The 18,045-nt window shown below is 36.7% G+C and overlaps 3 protein-coding genes across 4 annotated transcripts in view; 2 read left to right on the top strand and 1 right to left on the bottom strand.

Moving 5' to 3' along the window:
- Positions 1-4,691: 4,691 nt before the first annotated feature.
- LOC137748233 (transcription factor bHLH121) lies at positions 4,692-7,284 on the bottom strand. Of its 2 annotated transcripts, none has more exons than XM_068488348.2 (5): positions 6,976-7,284; positions 6,690-6,811; positions 6,324-6,451; positions 5,757-6,224; positions 4,692-5,671 (listed from the first exon to the last, which is right to left on the bottom strand). In XM_068488348.2, the coding sequence occupies exons 1-5, from the start codon at positions 7,074-7,076 to the stop codon at positions 5,519-5,521; spliced, it is 972 nt and encodes a 323-aa protein (XP_068344449.2). In that variant the 5' UTR covers positions 7,077-7,284; the 3' UTR covers positions 4,692-5,518. The 2 variants fall into 2 exon arrangements, with proteins under 2 accessions (XP_068344449.2, XP_068344450.2); XM_068488349.2 differs by having other exon boundaries at positions 4,692-5,655; positions 6,976-7,270.
- Positions 7,285-7,904: 620 nt separating this feature from the next.
- LOC137747359 (endonuclease/exonuclease/phosphatase family protein) lies at positions 7,905-12,341 on the top strand. The gene is made up of 9 exons (XM_068487457.2): positions 7,905-8,216; positions 8,327-8,536; positions 8,634-8,719; positions 8,848-8,963; positions 9,074-9,154; positions 9,641-9,841; positions 10,034-10,185; positions 10,744-11,438; positions 12,053-12,341. Exons 1-9 carry the CDS (start codon positions 7,997-7,999, stop codon positions 12,122-12,124), a joined length of 1,833 nt encoding a protein of 610 aa, XP_068343558.2. The 5' UTR covers positions 7,905-7,996; the 3' UTR covers positions 12,125-12,341.
- A 5,078-nt stretch (positions 12,342-17,419) lies between these two features.
- The window catches only part of LOC137747360 (chaperone protein dnaJ 11, chloroplastic), a 975-nt gene continuing 349 nt past the window's right edge, over positions 17,420-18,045 (top strand). Inside the window, exon 1 of the mRNA XM_068487458.2 lies at positions 17,420-18,045. This exon is cut by the window's right edge and continues 349 nt beyond it. Within this exon, the coding sequence (XP_068343559.2) occupies positions 17,527-17,994 (468 nt within the window). The 5' untranslated portion in view covers positions 17,420-17,526 and the 3' untranslated portion in view covers positions 17,995-18,045.

Genomic DNA, 18,045 nt, shown 5'->3' on the forward strand with positions numbered 1-18,045 from the left:
AAAAACTACCAGGGGCTTGACAGTTCAATCGAGTAACCTTAAAAGGACAAAACTCGTGTGTATATGACCCAGCAGAAAGAGGTCTTTTTACAAAGTAATCAACTAGCTCCTCAAACGATGAGGACGAGTTTCTCCTAAAAATACTTTGAGATCAGCTTGAGGATTCTCGTGTTTATGATTGAAATCGTTAATATTATATATTATTTAAAGATCATTTTTATATAAAATCAATAAAATATGAGATTATTAAGTCATCAAATTATATAAAAACGGATGGATAAATAAAATCATTGCGTAGCGTCTATATATTTGTTATAATTGATTAACTAAACGATCTTTTTTTTAATTGATTTTTTGTAGAAATAATATTTACAAAGTAATTTATCATATGAATAGTTTCAATCATAAATATGAAGTATTGTAAATCGGTAACAAAGTGTTTTGAGAGGAACCTCTTTCCCAAAGTTTAAAATTAGAAAACAATTAGAAACAATTGCGCTGAGATGGGTTGGAAACTTGGAACCCAATCCACCTTTTCTTTTTTGTGATCAACAACCAAATCCACATTTAGGTTTTGTTCGGTGTAGATGATGAGATTTACTAGATAAAACATTATTTTCATTGTGAAGAAATGAAAAAAGGGTGACTAACTTTTTTTTTTTTTTTCTTTTTGGTTGAACAAAATATATCTAAATTTACAAGTGAAAAGAAATACCACAGGACCGTAGTGCTAAATGGCAAAACGGTGACTAACTTGAAGCTTAGAGGTTTTCCTCATGTCTAACACTCTTCTGATCCGCGTAAATTGAAAAAATAATTCTCTATTGCCTTCATTATGCATTGAACTTAAAAAGTTTAACGAACTTGTAATATGCGATGATAGTTTTTGACCTTTGCATGATTTATTAATAACTTGTAAAAATGTGATTGTTTTGCCTGGCCTTATCATGAGATACCAGTCCTGGATACATGCTTGGTAGAACATCGTTTTCTAATCAAAGAAGGTTACAGACCAGTCCAACAAGCTCAAAAGAGAATGTCTTCTGGGACAAAAGTAAAGGTTAAAGAATAGTTTACGAGGTTACTCCAAGCATGTTTTCTAAGGCGTAGATCGGCATTGATTACCCATACTTTGGATGGCCTTCGAAAACATGATTTAAGCAACCGACACAAACCCTAAACGCTAAATCCTAAATTACTAAATCTAAAACTCTAAAAGTATGAGTAAGCAATACCAACGCCGATGGAGGATTTGCTTACATATGCAGCTTTCAGTCATTCATGGCTAGGAGAGCACAACCAGATCAAATTAGCATAAGACCATCTTCAAAGAGATGTAAAATTATAAGAGTCAAATTACAATCGATGACTGATATGGCAATCTGAAGCCTTATGTTAAATTTTATACTTCTTCAACTGAACTGTCAAATGTTATTTTATTATGTAAATAGAACTTTAAATGGTTGTAGTTACTAAAAAAAATGTTGAAACAAAATTTTTAGTGGTTGAAATGTTAGTGGAATAAGGGACCCATTGTTAAAATGAATTAAAAATAAATTTGACATTAATGTCAAATTTAACTCAAAATCACCAAGTCTTCAAATCCAGTCAGCAAATAATATTTCGGTTGGAGAGAGTTTTAATATCAAATATTCACAATGACATTTCACCTATGATTTTGATATCTCCTTTAGGAATATGTGGTCAAGAGCTGTTGGTGCTGTTGAATATGTGGTCATGCCTTTTTGGTTTGAAGAGTGTCGGCGCGACGAATGCTCTCGTTCATACTATGATTGGGCATACTTGGAAAGTTAATGTTGATGATGTGGGGGTCAAGTAAAGCTAGATCATGTAGCAGACTTGAGGAAGTTTATCGATGGAATGAGGAGCCTTAGTTCAAACTTAAAAAAGTGTACTTTCGGAGTCAAGGCCGATAACAACAACGACGATGATAAAGTCTTATACTACTAAATGAGATCGGTTGTATGAATCTTAATACGTAATGAATATATTTTTAATAAGTTTCATTTAAAAATATGTGAAACAAAATTTCAAGCTACCAAAAACTAGTTTGATTACTTTATAGAAGGTTATTTCTAAGTATTTTGAGTACCTCCTTTTACATAACGATGTTGCCTTAAAATTTTGGTATGTAGAATTACGTTGACATGTTAAAGTTGAAGATCTTGGTTTATCCTTTCTAAAGCTTTGCCTTGTGAAACAAACTGTTTGCATGACCATTTATAAAATTAGATCAGATAAGCGATATTATTACTCTAAATTACGTTAAAAAGAGAAAAAGGGTCTAAACTCGAAACACAAGTTGAAGAGAAAAATCCTTATGTAGCCGAGATTTGGATGTTCTAAACGACTGGTTGCTAAAACGACACCGTTTAAACATAGAAAAAATTGTGGTCAAAAGCTTTAAAGGTTAATAGAAACCATCACACTCTCTTGCTTCATCTTGCACTTGAGAAGACGACTCATTCCATAACATTTAAATTAATTTCCTATAATTTTTTTCTCCTTTTTCCCTTCTTTTTTTTTTTTTTTTTTTTTGTTTTTCTTGTTTGGATAACTTTCATTTTTCTTGTTAAAATTGGCTTGTATGCATTAATTATTTGATTAACATTTCAGACCAAGCATGGTGAAGCAGATATTGGCCGAGTCCATCAAACTTCCTGACCAAGTGACAAGGGCGCTGGACAGGGCCACCCTGGGGGCGTGGGGGAGCGAAAGATACAGTTGTACATGACTCTAAATTTGAACGGGCAAAATTTTTTGTCATTTAATATCATGTAATAATGTTCTATATTTAAAAAATTACTTTTGTGAGCACTTTAAAACCGCATTGTACACTTCTTATAGAAATATTTCTGAATATAAAAACTTGGAGTATAACGAGATATTTTAAGTGTCAATAATAACACTCTAAAAACAATAGTTTTTAAATTTTATTACATAATAATGGTATATATTCAAGCGAAACTTTAGAGGTAAAGTTTTGAAGTTTTTTTTTTATCATGTTCGGTAGTTTAAGATATAACTGCTTTTGATTATTTAGTGAAGATTATATTTGTAGTTCTTTTTACTTATCATTAATGATATTTGTAAACACGCAATCAATGAGTATTAAAGTTTATTTTTATTTTTAATTGTTTTTAACAAACGATATTATCTATACTAAGATGGTGATGGAGTGAGCTAAGCCTCATACTGAACTATCAATAATGTGGTTCAAATTCGTCTTTGGCGAGAATTGAACCTAAGATCTCTCACTTATAAGTGAAGAGGAATACCACTAGATCATAATATTAACTGTATTGTTTTGATTCAAGTGAATGTTTTCTAAGATCAATACATTGTCTTACTTTTTGTAAAAATGTAGAACTATCTTAAAGAGGGTCTTTTTACAAATTTCGCACGAGGCCTCAAGATCTTAGAGACGACCATTGTGAGTTCCACGGCGAAGGAGTTGATCCCCGAGCTCAAATCCAAGACTCAGAAGCTGGCGGGGCTTCTCCGCCAACTCAGCAGCTGTGACGTTTCCGATTCCTTCCTCGGTTCGGCGGTTCCTACGACGTCCCAGTACGGCGGATCCTGATCAGCGTCATCGAACTACTCCTCAACGACAAGTATCTGCCCACGTTTCTCAAGCTCAAGCCTTTTCGTGTCAATGGCATTGTCATGAACAAGATCAAGCTTTGCTTCACCACCCCAATCCCCGAATTTTTCTTCCGCCATATGCCATGGAGGATCGAGTATTCAATCAAAGACTTGTCGTGGCTCCTCCTTTACATTGCAAAACGTGAGGAGTGCTTGGGGTGCCTAGAGTTGCATCTAACGTTCCGGTTATGGTCATCATTTGGGAACAAATTGCTATGCTTAACCACGAGGCTAATCCATTTCATGTTCGATCCGATGCAGTGCAGTCGTTCGTCAGCCTTGCACGGTACGATGATCGAGTCGCAAAGACTATCATTGAGGAAGGTGGAGTCTTGGAAAAGTAAAGAAAAGGAAGCGCTTTAAAGTTGACAAGGCAAAATGATGCAACAGGAATTTACAGAAATTTGATGTCCGAGCTCTGTTTTGGCTGCATAATATATTCCTAAAAAGAACATAATCTCATGTTTCTAACTTAATGTTATTCTATAATTGGATTTTAGCCATCGGATATCGTGTGAGCCTTCGAAACTGCGTTTTAAAGCTTGCAATAAACTTTGGACTTTTCAATTTTCATTTGAATTCATGTCGTTTAATTTCTAAAAACCCCTGAATTTAGTTAGCGCCTACGTCATTTTCAAAGAGCATTGCTCTAGAAGAAGAAAGATGAACGGATGTGATAAATCATCTTCTCCATTGCTCTCTCTCTCTTTCGTTCCCGCAACTAGTCAGTTTAAATTGAATGTTGACGGGGCTTGAATGGAGGAGCTTAAATTGGGTGGTGTTGGTGCTATTATGCTATTATCAAAGATCCCAACCACAGCTATATTTGTACTTTGTCAAAAGGATCGTCTTAGGAAAATTTTATTTGAACTCATGTTTTGTATTTTTACACCTAACGTACTTTTTATACTCACAATCAATTTGTATCTCTACATCCAACGTTAATTCCTAAACTACCCTCACTAAACCTCTCTTTACACCCTATTATCAAATTTATTAAAGTGAAATAAAATAAATAGTTTTAAAAAAAACTCATAAATAAAACGCCAAAAGAGCCATCGAAGAAAATCACCCTCCCAACCAACCACTTCCATCATCTCTGTCGGGAAAGAGAAATATAACAACAAGAGTTACAAGTGCTCATCTCTAAAGAACATATATCTACAAATATAATGTCATAGCAAGGTTACCCGATGCAGCAGCTCTCCATTCGCGGTTCCTACCACCCCTGCCCCACACGTCCGATCATCAACGACATTGAACAAGCACAGATCTCTGTTCCTTACCCAACCCTATGAAATTGGATAACTGGTATGGCTTCCCAAACATCCTTTTAGTAATGGAAGAAAAACACTTAACAACACTATTTTGAAGAAAAACAACCCCTCCACTAACTGTTATTGTACCCCGACTGTAATTATTGGGACCAATGATAGGGGCGAAGAGTTTTTTTTTTTTTTCTATAAAACTGTTCCTCACTAGCATTAAGGGCTGTCAAAGGGGCTATACTAATCAAGTATATTCTGTAGTGCTCATTTACTTGATAGAGGTGACGATCACAATAATTTACATATTGATAAACCTCTATATTATCAATCAGTGGGTTTGAGCCTACATGGGATTGGAACAATTAAAAACAGTTTTCAGGCTACCCTAGAAATTACCGAAAGGCAGAATCCAACCTTATGATTGATGATGCTGTGAAAACTTGTGACTAGCCAAAGAAAACCCTTACTTGCTTGGATACTGAAGTCTTCGACTTTGGAGGTGTTGGGTATCAGGGTTTCACAGAAAACACAGGCTTTTGCAATGTTAGCAGTTCGATGAAGTCAGAAGTACAGACAATGAAACTTCATTTGTTAGGCTTAGGGACGTCACCTACGCTGTTGGAGGAGCTATCCTGAACAACTTGAGATATAGAATGCCTACTTGATGAGCATCCATCTGTAACACTCCTATCTTTCCTCTGTGATTGCTTGGCCTTCTTAACTGCAGAAGATGAATCCTGTAAAACCCCATTCAGTAAATTTTGCATCTTCTATGCAGAAAGCATTTCTGCTGCTTTTATAACTTTAAAAGTTACAACTAACCTGTGGTGTTGAAGATCCTGGCATCTTAAGTTCAAGGTCTGTTGCCACATCGTTGGAGTCATCACACCTTTCAGCAGTGCTACCCCTTTGATGATCTGATGATCTGCTCCTGGAATCTTGCTTGCTTGAAAGGTGGGAGACGGATGCATACTGCGGTGATGGCTGTTGTACAGGAGGATTGGCAGGTGCTGGATACGGCACAAAAGTTGAACAGGGATTGGGCATAGCAGCAGGATTTTGAGCTTGAAAGTAAGGATACGACTGAAGTGACGGGTGCATGGGAATTGGGCCAGAAGGGACAGCCACACGCATTGGATATGAGTAAGGTGGAGCCATAACAACAGAAGGATCCATGCCAGCCCATGGAAACATAACTCTCAGTCTCTGCTGATACTGAACATTTAGATTTTCAATATCAGATTTTAAAGATGCCTTCTCCTCTCTTAGCTCGTTCTTCTCCTGCGTTAGCTGCTTGTAATAAACAAGAATTCCGATAACATTAGCATATAATCAGCCTCACAAGTTACAACCACAGGATAATACACATTAACAGTAACATCACCTCACCTCACGGGATTCATCAGTAAGTGCAGAACACTCGGCCTTTAGTTTGTTGACATCAGCGGTAAAATCCTTCAACATTTGAATTGTGTCGGTAAGGATGGTTGCCTTATCGTTCTTGGGCCTATCCGGATCTGCATTTCCAACATAACAAGGGCGTCCATGTTTGTTCAGAATTAAGGCACGTGCACCATGAACTAACTACATAGCGAATTAGCAAGACCGTTGATCAAAATATGTAATCCGAGTTCATGTCAAACTATCTAGCAAGATAACATTATTTGTCTTCAGACGCAAATTGCGATGTTTCAACACGCCATTCCTGGAAAATTATGACAGAAAGAATAGCAGAGAGCAGCAACTAATATATACCTAATGTGTTGCCCAACTCAAAAAAATGCTCATTGAGTCGATCCCTCCTCAACTTTTCGCGGTCTGCTTTCTGAACTTTTCTGGCAACAATCGGGTCCTTCGTCTCCACATCAAGTCTTTGCCTGCCCACACAAAATCAAACTGTAAAGATCACAACTTTAACTTCATCTGCTTCATACCCATCACTGATTTTTGTATTTTTTTCCTAAATTATTCAATCAAACAAACATTCAATTGCTGAATTCAAACAAACCAATCAAATCTACAGAGAGATAGAGAGGGGAACCTGGAATCGGAGTTGGAGTTGTGGGGGCGACTGGAGGGAAGAGGTTGAGTAGAAGAAGGAACCGAAGCAGCTGAGAAATCGTCGGATTTCCAATGATCCATGATTTTGGGGTCAATTTTTGAGGCTAGGGTTTTGTTCTTCACTGCAAATTGAAGAAATTGGGGGAAGAAAGAGAGAGGAATCACAAAGATACAAAATTGAACACTAATCTCAGCTTGCTTTCCACAGCAAAATCCACCACAGGGGGAAATGGAAGCCACTCCGATTCGGATATGGATTTTTTTTAATTTCTTTTTGCCCCTTTTTTTTTTATTGAATTTTATATTTCTTATTAAAATTGTTTTAGAGTGAGATAACAAATATACCCTTCATGTTTGGGCCTCTTTCACAAAATGACATCACTATTTAACTTTTTGGGCCTTTCTACTCAAAAAATAAAAATAGTAACCATTGAAACCACTTGTGCCTCAAATCTTATAGCCCTTTGTTCTCTATTTAAGTACCACGTGTCAAACTAAAAAATTACTTCAAAATCTTGAAATTCTTACGTTTTAAGTGACAAGACTGATACATATTGTTTCGTTTAAGATGTCTCAAAATTGATAATTTTATAAAGACTATTTCGTTGATTTTTCTCTTTGACTTGATATGTTTCTTCCATCTAGCTTTTCCCTTAGCATCATTTTAATGTCAATTTCTTCTAATTTTTGTTTATCTAAGTTGGGATAAAAATTAGCGAATGAATTATTTTTTTACACAAAACAAAAGTTGATGGAATGTGGATGAATATGACGGAAAAGATATGGGTAGAAATTGGTAATTTAAAATAATCGATGGAGGAAAATTGTCCAAATAAAATTTTAGGGGCCAAATCGACAATACAGTACAAGTTCGGAGGGAAATCGCTAAAATTACTGCGGCTTTTCGGAACGACGTCGCATTAGCCGTACCTCCGGTTTCTTTTACCTCCAAATCCTGAAAATTGCCGGTTAAGGGTTTCCAACCAGAAGAGAGGAAGAAGATGAAGATAGTGACGTACAACGTGAACGGGCTGCGGCCGCGCATTGCCCAGTTCGGCTCTCTGCTCAAATTGCTGAATTCATTGGACGCCGATGTCATCTGCTTCCAGGAAACCAAGCTGCGACGGCAGGAATTGACCGCCGACTTGGTCATGGCGGAGGGCTACGAGTCCTTCTTCTCCTGCACCCGCACCTCCGAAAGAGGCCGCACCGGGTACTCCGGTAAGTGGTTGTTAAAATGCGTCAACCGCGCACACCACACTCTTCAAATTTTGCACCTTTAGTATCGAATTTTGATTTTTTTTTTTTGCATTAAATTTGGTTCTGCGAAGGTGTGGCGACGTTTTGCCGGGTGAATTCGGCGTTCACGAGTGACGAAGTGGCGTTGCCGGTGGTGGCGGAGGAAGGATTCACTGGGGTTCTTGACAGTGGGAAAGGAGAAATGAATGCGGTTGCGGAGGGGCTTGAGGAGTTTTCGAGAAATGAGCTACTGAAGGTTGATGGCGAGGGGCGTTGTGTTATCACGGATCATGGGCATTTTGGTACGTTTTGCCTTAGCTTCATGCTTTAAGTTCGAGTCTCTGAGATTTGGTTTTGTTGGAGAAAGTTTAAAGCTTTATGATGACCATGGGTGTGTAGTTCTCTTCAATTTGTATGGGCCTCGAGCGGGGGGTGATGATACGGAAAGGATCGAGTTTAAGTTCAAGTTTTTCAAGATTTTAGAGGTAACGAAAATGACCCGTTTAATCTTTTAAGTTGCCATTGTGTTGAGTTTCTTTTTTGTTTTTAGCATGCGAAAGTTAGAACTGTTATTCTCTTTGGGTTTTTTTCTTAATGTTGATTTTTGTTGTAGAAAAGGTGGGAGTCTCTCCTGCGTCAGGGGAGGAGGATATTTGTTGTTGGTGATCTTAACATTGCACCCACTTCATTAGATCGTTGTGATGCACAACCAGATTTTGAGAACAACCAGTAAGATGCTTGCTTGATCTCTATGGAGTGGTTATCTGTGCATGTAATTTTATGCAGAGTTTCATAAGTGGGGTTCAGTACCTAATATATTGAGAAAATCTACCTTGTAGATTTAGAAGATGGTTTAGATCGATGTTGGTGGAAAATGGAGGCTCCTTCTTTGATGTTTTCAGGGCAAAGAATCCTGATAGGTAAAGCTTATACTCAATAGGAGTTCTAGACTTCTAGTATATTTTACTCGACCAACATCCGTTTGTTTTGTTTTTGTGCAAACTTGAGTTTTGATATTATTATTGAGTTATATTTTGCCAGTGGTTACAGATGTATGTTGAGTGATTTGAAGTTATTATTGTACGATATCTCCTTCATTATTTATACCGCTTTAGAGTTCGTGAGTACCCATTCAACTTCATGTTTTACTTTTGTGGTTTAATCACATCATCTTTGTCTGAGATCATTAGCTGAAAATGTTTTACTTTATAAAGTAAATTTCTGCCATATGTCAACGTACCATGTTTTCCTCTCTCTATCCTCTTTTCCTCTTTAACTGTCAGAATAACTAAATGACATCATTCTAATGTTTTGGGTCTCGCATTCATTGTTACTTGAAACTTGAAAGTGTTTGTCCATTTTTTGGTGTTACCTTGTCTGAATGTTGTGTTTTTTCTCCCGTACAGAAGAGAAGCATACACATGCTGGTCACAAAGTTCAGGTGCTGAAGAATTTAATTATGGCTCTAGAATCGACCACATTCTGTGTGCAGGGGTATGCTTACACCAAGAGCAGGACTTGCAAAGCCATAACTTTGTAACTTGCCATGTCAAGGAATGTGACATATTGACACAATTTAAACGGTGGAAACCCGGAAATTCACTGAGGTATAGGATACATAGATGCTTGCTTTTTGTGTGTGTGTGCAGCCCATGCATGGATGTCATCCTGTATTAATTTTGCTTTTGGTATTATGCAACAGTAGGTAATGTTGAAATGCATGCATGTGGTACATATATGTAGGTGAAACATGTCTGTGAGTGTTAGGATGTTACTTTGACCGCTGTCCCTGCCCGCAGGTGGAAGGGAGGGCAGAACATCAAACTCGAAGGCTCTGATCATGCTCCAGTTTACACAAGTTTACTGGAAATTCCTAGTGTTTCCCAGCATAGCACCCCATCTTTATCTGCTAGATACATTCCAATGGTTCGAGGTCTCCAACAAACCATTGGTATGAAATTATAGTCTCCCTTTTGCTGATTATTTTAGATGTTTCCATATAAACATTTTTGTGAAATGTGCAAGGACATAAATGATAAACCCTTTATGCACACTTGAAAATTAGAGGAACCTGGTTCCTTGGTTCAACTTGTATTTAGTTGTCTATTGAATTTGATTATATAATAGCATTACTAATTGATCAAATATATTAAGGGTTTGTTGTGTAGCTTGTGTTTAACATGATTTGGGTTAGTTGAATATTGTATCTGCAACTGCTTTTACATTGGGATAAGTTTGGAACTTTGGTGTTTATTTAGAAAATTGTATCTATGTAAATAGATGTTTAATATTTATGAGTCTCATAATAAAATAGAGAAAACAAAAATACTTGAATTAGATGTTTCTCGCTTGAGTACTAATACGTCACGGTTTCATACTTCCCCATGTGGATGCTGTATGGTCTCTTACTCTCATTTCCATCATCTGTCAATTTAATCTAACCTGTTCTCTTGAAACTACTAGTTCTCTATGCCTACTCAAAGTTGACTGAACCCTTTGTCCTGTGCAGTGTCGTTGCTAATGAAAAGACAAGCTGCTGAACAAGTTACAACGGATGGAAATTTCATTAAAGAGAGTTCCAGTGAGGGAGAGAGAATATCGCCTGACCAATGTTGCACACCCGGTGCACCCAGTGGTGACTCCTGTTCTTCTAGCCAAGACTCTGAAGTTCTCTGTTCAAAAACATACCAGCATTCAAGCACTGTTGCTATTGAGGCTACTTGTAACACCTTGGTTACTTTAGGTGGTGAACGTAACAAAACAATATGCGGCAATGAAGCTAAGAAAAAACCAAAAAGGAGCTCCCAACTCTCATTGAGGTCATTTTTCCAGAAAAGTCCGGTCACTAGCAACAGTGTGAGCAATAGTAGTGTTATTTCTACTAATCAGGGATATGTTCCAGATTCTAATCATCTCTCAAATGAAACTCCAGTACCAGAAAATCAAAGTGGCAGTCCCAAGCAGTGTGAACTGAACTCAAGTGCATCAATTCAGGATAGCGATGAAGTAGATGTCTACACTTTGGACAAATCTTTGGACAAAGAGAAGAATAATTTTGCGTTATTGGAGTGGCAAAGGTTACAGCAAGTCATGCAGAATAGCATACCACTTTGCAAGCGTCATAGTGAACCTTGTGTTGCTCGGGTTGTGAGGAAGCGAGGTCCTAATTTTGGACGCAGATTTTATGTCTGTGCGCGTGCTGAGGTATGTTTTTGTTAACTTTAGTACTGCTGGAAATTTGAAAAGGTTTCTAATATACGATATTGGAGTAAGAGTAAAACTGTAGGAAAATGAAATAATACTTTCGCATGTAATTAAGGAAAACAAAGGTTAAGCATGATTCAATATTATGATGTCTGCTGAAATTATGAATTCAAGTGTATGACAATGAAGTATGGACAAAGGACAAGTATCTATAAACGCATTGCTCCTTTCTTTCCATTATTTTGTACGTGTCAGATTCAATTGATGTTATAATAGTAGAAAACATCTGATGATTTTTTTGTAGTTCCATCAACCTTATAACTAGTTTTCCTTCCGTAGTTAGAACCGAACCTAGAACTTAGGATGAAAATGTCATTGGGCATCTGACAGTTGCAAGCTTCATACGAACAACAGATATCATGAAGTTTATATGTGCTCGAGCTAAGTTTGCAGTTGATTGGAAAAGACGATGGTATCCAAATTATCTATTTCGAATTCTTACCCCCTGTATCTAATTTTCTACTCAAGAGTAATGTTTGTTTATGTGGAATAGCAGAAGGCAAGGTGGATGACATATGAACTAACTAGTGGCATTCTTTTTGTTCTTCCCACAGGGACCTGCATCTAATCCTGAAGCAAATTGTAATTATTTCAAATGGGCTTCCACGAAACCTCGACAGAAATGATGGTGGTGATCGGTCATGCCAGGTGATAATGGATGCCGTGCTGTTAGTTTCCGGCCTACGTTTTTGGGACGATGTAGTGCTGACCACCTCGGTATGGAAAATTTTTGTAATTAAAATGATTCTTTTTGAAATATTGTCTCTGGCATAAGCTCCTTTGTTGTATTATGTAGCAGTATTTTCTTGTTAGTGAATTGATTGCAGTGTTACCCGAAAGAAATATGTTTCCAGAATATCAGAATTTTGGTTTTAGATGTACGTGGTGTAACTCAAAAGTCATCACTTTACTCTTTAAAACTCTAAATTTGTTCCATTTTGACTTGTGGACTCACTTTTCTCCATAAAACTTTAGGTCGCCTCTTGAAACATGTGGGACTTAACACCCAATAAGAATATGTCACATGTGCAATAAATTTGATTATAAATCTCCATTATATCTTAACATTTAACAATCAAAGAATATTAAGTTTAAAAGAAACTGAAGAGATGAAAAAAATAAAAATAAAAACTAATTAGTCTGGCGCACCCAAATCAAACCTACATAAGAAATTAACTGCTCTAAGCCAATGTGGAGCGAATTTTGAGTTTTATAAAGGCAACTTTCAAGTTTTAGGGGGCAACATGAGATCAAAATTGAGTTTCAATGGGCAAAGTGGAGCGAACATTGAGTTTAAAGGAGCAAAGTGATGACTTTTTAAGCTATAGGGAGCAAAGAGACTAAAATTGAGTTAGCTAGAAATAAGCCATATATAATGAGAAGGTAAAGAGGAGAAATCAAATGGAGAAGATAGCTAGCATTTTTAAAAAGATTAATTATGCATTGCCTCAGTATGTCATGTATTCTTGTACCATTCCTTCTTATTTGTCGATAAGAAGGAAGGAAGATCAAATATGCTTGTTTCTTGTGTTTTCATAATCAACCATGAGCAGAGATTTGAGTTTAATGTTTCTTCCAACATTTAGAAGCAAAGTTTCACTAGACTCAAGATGCGTATTAAACGTCAAAATCAACAAAGTCCAATGATCATGATCGATAACAAATTATGGTTATAGACGACCCTAGAAGATAATGATATGATAATTCAAACCCTAAAGCCCAAAGATATGTCTTAGATCACTGTCAAGGATCACAGGACTAAATTCTAAGGTTATGCAAAAGTCGAATGATAAGGTTTTTTCTGGCCACAAGAAGAAATGATGTCCTTCTCAAATGATGGCATTAGGGATAGGGATTAGGACCGTGCCCAAATTGGCTTGAACTTTCAAGGTTTTGGAGTTATCAGGAGAAGAAGAAATATTATTGGATAATTGGAAATTGGATAGGGTAATAAGCAACTCAATCTTAATTTAATTGGACCTTAAAAATTTCAGGTACTCAGTTTGTCCATCATGTTGATTTAATTATTGAGTTAATTAAGATCTAATTAAGGTCTAGGCCCCATGGCCAGGTGCAACACCCATAAGTTTAGTTTTATTTTACAGGAACTTTAACGTAAAACTCTCGATACTGTTCACTTTAACGAAAAATTATATTTTTACATTAAAAATGAGCAAGTGCAACACCCATAAGTTTAGTTTTTTTTTTAATAAAACTTTAATGAAAAACTTCCGGTACTGCTTACTTTAACGAAAAACCATATTTTTACACTAAAAAATCAATCATGGTACTATTCACTTTACTCATTATTTTGTTTTTATCGTTAAAACTCAAAGTTTTCAAGTCATTTTCATTATTATTTTTTTAATTATTGTTTTTATATAGTATCAAACTATTATTTATGTAAAAAAAAAATTACTTTTGGCAATCTAGATTTTTTTAGCAATCTAGATTTTGGACATTGTTCCACTTTACTCTTCGAAGCTTTGGGAGATGTGACACTGGCATGATTGAAAGTTTACGAAAGCAAGAAAGTTCAAAGGATAAAGTGAAACGAGGGCCATAATTCACGTGACAGCTTAAACTTTTTCCTATTTATTTTCAAATGAAAGCAAAGGAGGACATGTGACTCGTGTTGAGTTGATTTAGCGTGTAACTTTGTTATTGGTTTGTTGTATCATATGTGTGATAATCCGGTGAAATCGTTGAATATATCAATGTCTCATATTCAATGAGAATGACTCAACATTCATCAGAACACTCTCGTGGTATCTCAAGCAAATAACACAGTGTCACATGTTTAAGTTTTTCACATAACATCAAATAATTGATTTAAAACGTCAGCTTAACATTTCTGTTATGTAAATCACACTGTATTCAGTTCCTCATCGCAACCAGTTGTACACAACTTTATCCACAATTTGGGGAAAGGGTCATTATACTCTTTTTTGGATACCGTGCACTTGGCCCTTGGACTTATGACATAGATATTTTAGGGTTTATGTATGTAAACCGTATACTCAAGCTCGAGACAAGCAAAACAACCGACAATTTGGTCAAGTGGCTCTTCCTAGCACAAAAAGCTACCAAAATTCACATCAATATATATATCCAAGTAGACTTTTTATTACCTTTGAAATTTAGATGGGGTGGGAGGAGCTCCTGAGGCAACTAGCTAAAAGATCTGCATGATAAAATAGTGGTTATAAATGACATCCACTTACTCGTTGGGTCCTTTTCCTACACTAGTAAATCTACATGAAAGGTTCTAGATACTATGTTGGCCGAAATACTCAAAGCCATTTGCAAATGGATTTGACCTCTTAACTTGTTGATTGCAGCTAGCACTTATCCATTATTCTATGGTTTTGTTTTTGCCACTCACTTACAGCTAATATATGCGAGTGAGTGGCGGGTAACATTGATCATTAAAGTTTTTCTCTTTAATTCTCGTGCTTCCGGTTTAAAATCCTTTTTTTTCCGTTATTAGTGTAGAATAATGCTTGTATTAAAAATATAATTAATATATCTAACTAAATTTAACTTCATTGTGTGTCAAACCTTAATTTTCAATCAGGATAATGTTAGGGAGACCAAATTTTAAAACCAAATGGCATGGTAGTTGATGATTGAATTATTACTTAAGTGTTGATTAACGTGCTTATTTTCTATTAGTGACACATTATTTCGTTTGTAAATTTGGTCTCTTGAGCATTACCATATGCATGGAATTATGACCCAATTGTAAGGGCAACACACTTATAATGAGAAGTGAGGACCCGTGAGTACACACCATTCACTGAAATTATTTTGTCCAAAAGATTTTTATCTTTTATTTTTGTCAAAATGTTGTCTAGAAGAAAACGTCTTTAATACTTCCGGATCTTTGTGTTCGGATCACAAAGACCAAAAAATTTGGACTCAATTTCAATTCTACGTCCCCTATTAATCTATTCTATTGGTCCACTTTACAAAAATTCAAAAACTTGAATAGTTTAGATCTCTTGATCGTTGTGCTCTAGACACAGAGATCCAAAGTTAATCTCGATCCTATATTGAGGAGGATATTTTGTTTATAGTAGGTAGGAAAGAGATCACGAGCCTTTATTCCATATACTTTTATAGTATTGCTTTGGTTTGGAGGACACACATAAGATGCAACCACCATACTTTCCATTGTCTAATTTTTGTTGTTATTTCTTTTGGTTGGTGCATTTTTATATATCCATTCTCTGTTGGTTCTAGAAGCCATGAGTGATCCCCTCACTCTGGCAATGTCACCCAAATTATCAACATTACATTGTTGGGATTATTAAAGAGAAAGAATAAAAGGATTCCCTTTACAACCGCTACTTGATGGCCTCTGCTTAAAAGCTAATGGGATACGATAGACTTAGGGTTTGATTTTCTCAAATCTCGCACAAGCTCCGTTTAAGCGTTAGGCTGCTGATCATTGTCTTAATTAATCTTTAGGTGTTTAACAATTAAGTAAGAGCATCTAGACTTACCTAGGCACCTGCCTAGCCCACCTAGTCTGCCTAGGTCGCTACTCTTATTTAGACAAAAAATAGATAACTTTCAATTTGCATTTTACTTTTTTCGATAAATTGAAAGAGACTTGTTGAGTACTTTAATGAATACTCATTATACACCAAGCTCCTACCTGCCGCCCGACTAGCGTCCAATACATTTTAGAATCTTGCCTCTAATGTATAAACAATGATATACGTTGTTGTTAAACTTTGAAAGTTTAGAGGGAAGAGGTTAATAAGAGTTTACTTCAATTAGAAAACATTTTATAGGGATAGTGGACAAATTGAGACAATATAGAGGGAGGAAAAGTGAGAGAAGTAGAAAATTTAATACTTCTTAATTTAAAACTCATGGAAGGTCAGTTTAGGTTTGCTTTTCTAAATAGATACTTTGCTTCTTTGCATGGTTTAGGTATCATTTTCTACATCCCTTTGTTTTTTCATAAATAATTAATCTGTTTCTGCACCAAGTAACTATTAGTTATGTGACTAATTAGGTTTAGTTGACTAAGACAGAAGCTAACACTATAATAAACAAGCTTAGTCGAGATCGATCTCAATAATGAATTTATATTTACAAAAGAAATTTCAAAGTCTTTTGTGACGACCAAATGACATTGAATAAATGGCTGAGTAGATTAAAGATGAAATTGACCAAAGAAAAACAAAAAGATGCAACGGGAATTTATAAATTTGGAGTCCAAGCTCTATCTGGGCCCATAAACCTTTCTGAAAAGAGCACGTCATTTCGATATCAGCTTTCAAATTAGCATTATAAACTTTGTAATACAATTTGAACTTTCTCTTTGCATTGGATTAATGTTGCTTTTAATTCCCAAGACCCATGAGCTTCCCAAACTTATTTAAGCTGTTTATACTTTTAGATTTTCTCTCAAAATCTGATGGTCTCAAGCAAACTTAATTTTTCAAGGGCATAAGTTTGTAGCCCTCTACGCTAGTACTGCATCACCAAATAATAAGACACGTGACATTACAATATTGGACATAAATAAATGAAATTTATAACAAATCTAATTTAATTCGAGTTTTATAATGAAACACAATCACATCAGTAGATAAGAGTTAAATTACAAAGATTGCCAAGGCAGCCTTATCAAATGGGGGAAAAAGAAAAAAAGCAAAGGAAAAGGGCCAATCAGCTAATTTAAGGAAGGACACCAAATGATCAATACAACTCATCCACTCCAGGTTATTATCAATTTATGACCACCAAAAATAAAATAAAAATCAGTTTCCAAAAAATAAAATAAAAATAGGATAATTATGTTTGACAAGTCAGCATCAATCCCAGCCAAACTGGATAAGCATTAGCCAAACACCATATTTAAACCTAGTTATAACTCCGGTCTGGCCCAACCTATATCCGCATCCAAACACCCTCAAACTCCTTCAACATATAAAGCCAAACCACTCCCACCTCCCCTCCCTGTCTCCTCAGTCAAATTCCACAACCGCATACCAAAACGCCCCGTATCATGCTTTCTGCTTCATTCTCCACCACATTCCTCACCGCTCCGATTCTCTCCGCCACAGCCTCTCCAAAAACGTCGACACGTGTACGATTTCAGCCGATTCGCGCCTTCGCCTCCGGCTCCGCTTACGCTTCTGCTGAGGCCGAGACGCCGTCGTATCTCCGCCCTCAAACCATGACCTCGCTGTACGAAATCCTCGGCATACCGGCCGTCGCCACGTGTCAGGAGATCAAATCGGCGTACCGAAAACTGGTTCGGGTTTGCCACCCGGACGTGGCGGCGATCGAGCGCAAGGACACGTCGGCCGACGAGTTCATGAAGATTCACGCTGCCTACTCCACGCTATCAGATCCCCAAAAGCGCGCCGATTACGACCGGCAATTTATGCGGCGTAGCCGCCCGTTGGCTTCGGCGTCGGGATATTCGGGGTACTACACTCGCCGGAACTGGGAGACCGATCAGTGCTGGTAGTGAGTTGACTCGCCTGGCGATGGAACGATTCCGAAACTAAAGCAACTAATC

This window comes from Pyrus communis, chromosome 2 (genome assembly GCF_041283825.1).
Source record: "Pyrus communis isolate YQ-2024b chromosome 2, ASM4128382v1, whole genome shotgun sequence".
NCBI classification, from domain to species: Eukaryota; Viridiplantae; Streptophyta; class Magnoliopsida; order Rosales; family Rosaceae; genus Pyrus; species Pyrus communis.